The following is an 8,490-nucleotide window of genomic DNA, read 5'->3' as shown; positions in this document are numbered from 1 at the left end:
AGATGGCATCAAAAAAGTGAAATTCTCAAGAAACTGATCTTTTCAAAGATCACACAATATTAATTTTACTTCACCATTCTGTACTTGGTGACCTATATTCCTAAAGAAACTGGGAGTACAGGATGTTTACAACCTAACTCCCTAAACTTAAACATTTGATATAAAAATCTAATAATGTAGGGGCAAAAATAAAGATAAACAGAAAAAGAAGAATTAAAAAAGTTTTACTGACAGTTTGTGAAGCACTCGTTCACAGTCTGAGACAGTCAACATTCTGTGCCCAATACGAACTTAATTTGCCTCAGCCAATAGTGTGAAAAATGCTGAGAAAGTGTTTCTCATTTTGTAAGAAATTTCACATGCTGCAACATAAGTTTTTTTCTTCAATCAGTTTGACTGTTTCCATCTATCCACTGTTCACTGCCTTGATAAAGCATGTAATGAGTTCGTTAGAACCTGTTGCACAAATAACCTGCACACAGGAGAGAGAAAAGCTTATGATGACATTTCGGTCCAACATGGACCATTCACAAGTCACACAGTGAATGATCCAAGTTGGACTGAAATGCCATTAAGCTACTCTCTCCTAAGTGCTGGTTATTTTTGTATTATTCCAGTCATGATACTGTGCATTTCTGTTCTTTAGAACCTGTTATTTTGAAGAAACATGTATGCTTTTCTTCCTGGCTTCTTGCATTATTGTACTGAGCGTCTTGGCAGCTTTTATATAAACTTTTATAGATGTTCACTCCTCCTTTGACAGGCTTTGTCTAATTGGGATGCCTGAGTGTCTGTGTGTGTGTGTGTGTGTGTGTGTGTGTGTGTGTGTGTGTGCACACATTTGTGTGTGTGCATGCATTTGTGTGTGTGTGCGCATTTGTGTGCATGTGTACGCACGTGCATGTACTCACCCATTTGTGGTTGCAGGGGTTGATTCATAGCTCCTGACCCCACCTCTTCACTGATCGCTACTAGGTCATCCCTCTCCCTGTTCCATGAGCTTTATCAAACCTCGTCTTAAAATTATGTATGGTTTCTTCTTGCAATATGTCACTGGCCAGACTATTCCACTTCCTGAAAACTCTGTGACTAAAGAAATATTTCCTAACATCCCTTTGACTCATCCAAGTCTTCAATTTCCAATTGTGATGCCGTGTTTCTGTGTCCCATCTCTGGAACATCCTGTCTCTGTCCTTGTCAATTCCTTTGAAAAGCAACCAAATTTTTGGCTCAGAGTTTAGTTTAACATGTGTGAAAACTATTTACTCAAGATAAATTAAAGAAAATATTGTGTTATACATTACATTATCTAGCTTGCGTGTGTGCATGCTTGTGCTGTGTGTACATGCATGCACAGTTGAACCATTAAATTTTCTATGGCTTATCTCCAAGAAGTCTTATGAGTTTAGAATTTAAGAATACTGCAACTTGATAAAAAATTTTGTCTATATACAGTGGAACCTCAGCACTCAAACAGCTCCATGCTCAAACAATTCAGTATTTGAATGCTTTGTTCGGTAAACAAATCACTCGGTAGTTGACCGTTTGCTCGGCACTTGGCCAAACAAACATGATATGCTAGAACTTCACTGTAAACTATTTCGTGTTTCCTTGCATTTTTGGGTGTTTTTTTTATATTATTTGTATAAATAAGTCACCATGGGGCCTAAGAGGGTTAGTGATAACAGCCAACCAAAAAGAAAATTGATTAGAAAAAATTCGTTCTGTACTCAAACAGATCAGCACTAGAACAGCTTTCTGGAACCAATTAAGTTCGAGTGCCAAGGTTCCATTGTACGTAATTAATTTTGCACAGATCTGGGCTCATTCTGTGCTGCAAGACACTAAATATTTAGGTATCTATCTTATCTGATAAACACTGATATTATGAACATAGGAAATAATTGCCAGAGAAAAGAGATTTGGGTTTGGGTAAGCCATAGAGCACATATTAAACCAATCTCATGAGTAGTTTTCAATTTGGGGGTTTTGTTTACGGTGTCTCGTGTTCAGTATTGTATTTAATCCAGCATAAACCAATGGTTGTAGCCCTTACTACTTCCTCTTGTATCGCACTCCAGTGTACACTACTCTGTGAAAGACTTTCTAATGTATTGCGTTGTTTGCGTACTTTGTGTTTTTCATTTAATTAAACACTCCACCCAGTACAAGGCAACTTCACCAAACATATCAATTCCCATACAATACGTACCTGCTTCCGACTTTTCTTGATCATGGGCTGAGGTTTGAGCTCTTCCTCGGAGAAGCATCGAGTTCGCGGGTCAAAGTCCTGCCCAGGTACTGTAGCAAGGGCTAAATCATTAGGAGATATGTGGAAGTCAATGCAGGGCACGAATTTATCGCTACCAGGCGGTGGCTGGGCCGTGGCTCCAGTAATAATGTTGAGGGCAAGGGCATCGTCCTTAGTATTCAGTTTTACAGACTCTATCTCTCTCCCCTGACTTGCTCGAGCCTGATCTGTAACCACAGAAAATGGCGATATTCAGCTCTGAGCTCCCTCCTCTCAGAAAGCTACATAGCCTCTCATTTCAGCTTGTAAAACACCAAGTACATCCACTGTCTCTTAACAAAAAATACAATCCTTGTTCATCATAGGTATGAAACTCACTTGAACAACTGAAATTATATTTAAAACTTACAAATGAGCAAAACTTTTAAGGAGAACAAAAGACTAGGCATAAAAGGGGATGAATGAAACTTCAGAGTTGAATGACTCAGTTCACACTTCAGTTTCATGTATTTTGAGTTTCTGGATATTTGCCAAATGAAGTTATATTTGGTAAAGAGAAAATGGATGTATTGCAGAGTACAGTATTTCACTATAAATGTTTATGTATTTATTTCCCTCAAAAGTTAATATCAGAACTTTGTTTTGGATGGGAGGTTGTGATCTGCACTTGGCACCATCTGTAGTGGGAGCCAGGAGCTGATGAGCAAGTCAAGGGAAGACATTCTCATTGTTACCTCTTCAACACTTATGCACATACACACACTCACATGGATACACACACATGCACACACACACATGCACCCCTGCAACCACAAATAGGTGAGTACTCACTCTCCTTTCCACACACTCTCTCTCTCTTACACACACACTCTCTCTCTCGCACACACACACTCATTCTGCTTACTTTATAGAATGACAAATAATACCAGTCTAAGCAAGTACAAATGCCTTAGTCACTCAGTCATCCATTGCATCTTCAAGTTATGTGCACCCTCACTGCCTCAACTTAGTATTTGGGTATGTTAAAATGCAGTGGTGAGAGGCAAGAGATGTAGAGTAGCAGTGTCAGCGGGAGGAAAAAGAAAGGCAGCAGGGGTGAGGGTTAATGGAGGGGTGGAAAAGTAGCAGGGGGGGATGATTAGGGAAAAAAATGGTGGGGTGGCAGGGGTGATGGTTAGGGAAAAGATGGAGCAGTGGCAGGGGTGATGATTACAAAAAGATGGTGGGGTGGCAGGGGTGATAGTTAGAGAAAAAGATAATAGGTGGCAGGGGTGATACTTAGGGAAAAGATGGTGGGGTGGCAGGGGTGATAGTTAGAGAAAAAGATAATAGGTGGCAGGGGTGATACTTAGGGAAAAGATGGTGGGGTGGCAGGGGTGATAGTTAGGGAAGTAAAAAAAAAAAGTGATGGTTAGGGAAAAAATTGGTGGGGTGGTAGAGGTGAACTACTGGAGCACATACTGAGGGTCAGGCTGGCTGAAGGTTGAAAGAGCTGAGGAAGCAGGGTAGATGAAGGAGAGAAACAGGTGAATGAGACGGAAATCTGATTATACAAATGACAATGGAGGCAGTGGGATTATTTAAATATCAGCCATCATTTCATGACCTTAAAGTGGATAAGAATCCTATGGCTTGTGTGGGTTACCCATTTTGCCTGGTGAGTTTTTAGAGTGAATTTGACAACTATGGTAGGTACACTGTTTAATATGTTAATTATTCTTTGATAAAAAACATTTTCGTGAGCCCTGCAATTTGACAAGATTCAAGTTTTTTCTTCTTGTATGTGCTACATTGAATCTCTGGCAGTAGTAGTCAGATTTTATGTTATCTATCTTCCTCAATATCCTACATTTGTACATATAAGCCCTGTTATGCCTTATTTAAAGAGTTGTCAGCCATGTAGCCCTCAACTTATTCTACTAAAAAATAAAAAAAAATATAATACTAGAACCATAAATCTCAGAAAAGCCACATTTTAAAAATAAACAAGAAATAAAATTGAATATTTTTATCTGTACCCTGGGATCTTCCTGAACACTTATTCTGTGCTGATGAGGATCACAGTGTATTGCCTGAAATGTGCTGCATGCTAGTGGCTTTTCTTTTGTACCTAACAATATTTTATTACATGTAAACTACATTATTTGTATAATGCAGAAGAGAAATAAAGTATCTGAATGTGTAAATATTCAGCTTTGTTACTTGTCTACTTCTACAATGTGAGTTTTCCAAGTTATTCTGTTGAGTGCCTGACTCATTTCTAGAACAATTTTTCAATGGCCTCTGCTGGTGTGACCTCTATGCTTGAATACAGCAGTCAAGGCTGCTGGGGATTTATAAAGCTGGAAGATTATTTTCTTCATATTAAAATTTACACTTAATTATTCCTGCACTTAAGAATTTCTTTTCTTGGCTGCTCCCACTTGTTACTTTTAGTGACTCGTGGAAATATACACCATGGTCCTCTTTATTCAGTAACAAGGCAGTGTAATTAAATATAAATAAATATATATATATATATATATATATATATATATATATATATATATATATATATATATATATATATATATATATATATATATATATATATATATATATATATATATATATATATATATATATATATATATATATATATATATATATATATATATAAAATAATAATGAGAATTAAATGGTTTTTAGCTTAAACACATTTACATTTAATTTCTTGCAAATATGTATTATTCTGTAAAGCAATAAAAGGCAAAAATGTATTGTAGGATTAACATTACTGAATATGAAAGATAATTAGTAAAAGATAAGAAGTAGCTGGGCAGAATATTGTATTTACCTGATTCATGGACCTGAAGGGAAGGAGAGTGGGGGTCAGGAGATTCTGATGAGGAAGAGTAACCATCACCAGAATAGTCTTGTGGAGAGAGGGCAGGGGGAGCCACTGTGATAGGGGCAGCTGGGAGAGCAGCCAAGCCTGAAGGTGCTTGGAGCACTACACTCATTCCTGACCCCATATGAGCATTGTCAGGAGAGGAGGGAGCCTCAGGAGAAAGGCTGCTATTTGTACTGTTACTAGTACTATTGCTAGTACTGCTGCTACTGCTACTGCTACTCCTGCTGCTGCTGCTGCTGCTGCTGCTGCTGCTGCTACTGCTGCTGCTACTGCTGCTGCTTGTACTGTTATTGGGATCAACATTCCCATTGCTGCTAACACTGCGGTTTCCAGCATTAACTTTTGCATTTTCTTCAACAGGGATACCATTTTCATTCAAAAATTCATCAAGATCCATATATTCCAACTGTAAACAATGGAAAAGAAATAATGTCAGGATGAAGGACATTAAGTAAAATGTAATACTATATTAATTACATTTTATAATATATTACAGTATAATATATAAAAATAAAAATAAATCTTAAAACACTGTAACAATATACAATACATGTACCCAATATCATTAAGTACATCATATATGTATAGAATAAACACAAACTTTTATATAGTGGTCCCTCGTTTTTCGTAATTAATCCGTTCCTGGAGGAGCTACTATAAACGATATTTACGATTTGCGAATCAATTTTCTCCATAAGAAATAATGTAAATACAATTAATCCGTTTCTGACACTCAGAAGTATTAAAACAAAAAATTTTTTTACATGAAATATACATGTAGTACATAAACAATACAATGGGAAATGATGAATGAAACATTAACAGCATAACACTTACCTTTATTGGAGATTCTTCTTACTGTATGGGAGACTGGAGGAGGAGAGAGATTGGATTGTTTACAGTTTGGAAGGGGAATCCCCTTCCAGCAACACCTCAGGTACCAATTGCTTCTCTGGAGTTGCTTCTCTTCTCTCTGTTTCTTAATGCCACTAGGACCACCTTGAGAGTCACTCTAGTCCTGTCTCGCAAAGTAACTGTGGAGAGAGCTCTGTTTCTGGCGTCTCTTTAACACTTCCCTAAAATGGTACAAGACTTTGTCACTGTACATATTTCTCACCTTCTTTACCACAGGCTTGGCACTAGGAGCTTTCTTTGGAGCCATGGTAGCTTATTTAGTACTTGCAAGCACTAAAATGAGTGGAATATTATGAAATATTTCGTAGGAGCACTTGAAGGGACCTTCACTCACTGGTAAACAATGCCAGACTGGCTGGGTAGGGAGGCCTCCCCTGCTCACACCATGCGTAAGCGTCCTGGACGAACTACTATTCGCGAGTCAACCTATGAAAAGCGAGTCCATGTTTATACGAAAATACCCCTATGATTGGTGAAATTTACGATTGCCGAGAACTACGAAAAGCGAGGGACCACTGTATCTATCATCTGAGAAATATTACATCAAGGGAAGACCAGTGTCTGAATATTATGAGCACTGAAACAGAAGAAAATTTTCTTCTTTTTTCAACAAACCGGCCATATCCCACCGAGGCAGGGTGGCCCAAAAAGAAAAGCAAAAGTTTCTCTTTTTAAATTTAGAAATATATACAGAAGGGGTTACTAGCCTCTTGCTCCTGGCATTTTAGTCACCTCTTACAACATGCATGACTCATGGAGGAAGAATTCTGTTAAACTTCCCCATGGAAATAAGAGGAAATAAACAAGGACAAGAACTAGTAAGTAAATTAGAAGAAAACCCAGAGGGGTTTGTATATAAATGCTTGTACATGCATGTGTAGTGTGACCTAAATATAAGTAGAAGTAGCAAGACATACATGAAACCTTGCATGTTTATGAGACAAAAAAGACACCAGGAATCCTACCATCATGTAAAACAATTACAGGCTTCCATTTTTCACTCACTTGGCAGGACAGTAGAAACTCCCTGGGTGGTTGCTGTCTACCAACCTACTACCTTGGAGAAGAAAACTTATTGGGTATAAACTACTAGTTTCCCTAAAAATATATACCCCTTGAAGTGAACACAACACAATGTATGTATGTAGTCACCTATTTGTGGTTGCAGGGGTCGAGTCTTAGCTCATGCATGTATGTATGTATGTATGTATATATATATATATATACATATATATATAAATAAATCTTGATCTTGATGCCCATGATGCTCTGTATCTCCTCACAAGGTGTCTTACTATGCCAAGACTCACTTACTTCTTGAGGTGTGCACCCTCTTTTGACAACCCAACACTCGATGAATATGACGCACACCTGAGATCAACTTTTAAGAAGGCACTGAACCTGTCACTAGAGGATGAGCAATGGGATCAGGCAACCCTCCCAGTGCGACTGGGAGGTATAGGGGTGCGTAAAGCAACGCATGTTGCGTTACCTGCTTTTCTGTCTTCGTGTTTGGCTTCCAGTGCATTAGTCAAGAAGATAGTGCCCGAACGCTTGAGAGACTTGGTAGGAGCTCAAGACCCCAGGTTTACTGAAGCAGCAATTCGGTGGGACACCCTTACAGACTCCTCCAGTAGACCAGCTCCTCCCAAACAGCACAAACAGTCCCACTGGGACAAACCGATCATGGAAAAAATCGCCAACACAATGCTCTCCAATGCTTCAGGAAAGAACAAAGCTCGTCTCCTGGCAGTGAAGGCACCACACTCAGGAGATTTCCTGTTAGCTGTTCCCAATTCCTCCCTGGGCACCCGTCTCGACCCACAGGCCATTCGGATTGGTGTTGCTCTTCGCCTAGCTGCCCCCATCCTCACCGAACATAGGTGTATTTGCGGCAGGGCGACAGCTGATCAATTCGGACTCCATGGTCTCGTGTGTCACACAGCAGAAGGGAAGTATGCCAGACATGAGGAGATCAATGACATAATAAAGAGAAGCCTCTCCACAGCCCGTTGCCCAGCTCAACGGGAACCCCAAGTACAGAGGTCTGATGGAAGTCAAAAGCGTCCTGATGGAGCCACTATGCTACCCTGGAAGGATGGAAAGCAGATTGCCTGGGACTACACCTGTGCTGCCACATCGGCAGACACCTACTTGCCATACTCTGTAGTGGAAGGGGGTGGAGCTGCCAGCCACAGGGAGACCCAGAAGATCCGAAAATATGAAGACCTTCCCCCTTGCTATAACTTCATTCCAATAGGGTCGGAGACCCTTGGAGCATGGGGCAAGTGTGCTCTAAAGTTCCTCAAAGAGCTGGGTGAAAAGCTCATCATAGAAACCAAGGACCACAGGGCGACCAGCTTCCTCTTTCAGAGACTCAGTGTTGCGATCCAGAGAGGAAATGCCTGCAGCATTCTGGGCACGCGGCCCA

The 8,490-nt window shown here is 39.7% G+C and overlaps 1 protein-coding gene across 1 annotated transcript; it reads right to left on the bottom strand.

The window, feature by feature from the left end:
* Positions 1 to 6: 6 nt before the first annotated feature.
* On the bottom strand, positions 7 to 5,551 carry LOC128698940 (uncharacterized). The gene is made up of 2 exons (XM_070081985.1): positions 5,088 to 5,551; positions 7 to 2,478 (listed from the first exon to the last, which is right to left on the bottom strand). Exons 1-2 carry the CDS (start codon positions 5,539 to 5,541, stop codon positions 2,150 to 2,152), a joined length of 783 nt encoding a protein of 260 aa, XP_069938086.1. The 5' UTR covers positions 5,542 to 5,551; the 3' UTR covers positions 7 to 2,149.
* Positions 5,552 to 8,490: the final 2,939 nt, after the last annotated feature.

The sequence above is a fragment of the Cherax quadricarinatus genome, unplaced genomic scaffold, assembly GCF_038502225.1.
Source record: "Cherax quadricarinatus isolate ZL_2023a unplaced genomic scaffold, ASM3850222v1 Contig5678, whole genome shotgun sequence".
Lineage (NCBI taxonomy): Eukaryota > Metazoa > Arthropoda > Malacostraca > Decapoda > Parastacidae > Cherax > Cherax quadricarinatus.
This window is presented reverse-complemented; position numbering and strand designations above follow the sequence as displayed.

What these genes read in the sequence shown, in the direction of transcription:
- LOC128698940 (XM_070081985.1), bottom strand. Translation starts at nt 5,541, where the DNA reads ATGGATCTTGATGAATTTTTGAATGAAAATGGTATCCCTGTTGAAGAA. An exon ending in CCTTCAGGTCCATGAATCAG is followed by an intron (nt 2,479 to 5,087) that starts GTAAATACAATA and finishes CTGTGGTTACAG; the next exon opens with ATCAGGCTCGAGCAAGTCAG.